At 39.7% G+C, this 219-nt stretch overlaps 1 protein-coding gene across 1 annotated transcript in view; it reads left to right on the top strand.

Moving 5' to 3' along the window:
* The window catches only part of CSUI_000593 (glycogen), a 10,263-nt gene continuing 10,044 nt past the window's right edge, over nt 1–219 (top strand). The window contains exon 1 of the mRNA XM_068060827.1: nt 1–168. Within this exon, the coding sequence (XP_067927197.1) occupies nt 139–168 (30 nt within the window). The 5' untranslated portion in view covers nt 1–138. The remainder of the gene's footprint in view (nt 169–219) is intronic.

The following is a 219-nucleotide window of genomic DNA, read 5'->3' as shown; positions in this document are numbered from 1 at the left end:
TCATCTTCCTCTTCTTCCTCTTCGTTAAAGTCTTCATTTACTCCTTCTATTGACGGAGATCTAGCAGACTTCTCTTCTTCCTTTCAACAGAAGAATAAAAGAGAGGTGCTGCTTAAGCCAAGGAGAAGAAGAAGAAGTATGCTCCTAGATGAATGTATTCCACTACAGGTACATTTCGGACAACATACATCGTCAATCTCTGTCTTACACCTATCTATC

Source organism: Cystoisospora suis (genome assembly GCF_002600585.1).
Source record: "Cystoisospora suis strain Wien I chromosome Unknown contig_221, whole genome shotgun sequence".
NCBI lineage: Eukaryota > Apicomplexa > Conoidasida > Eucoccidiorida > Sarcocystidae > Cystoisospora > Cystoisospora suis.
This window is presented reverse-complemented; position numbering and strand designations above follow the sequence as displayed.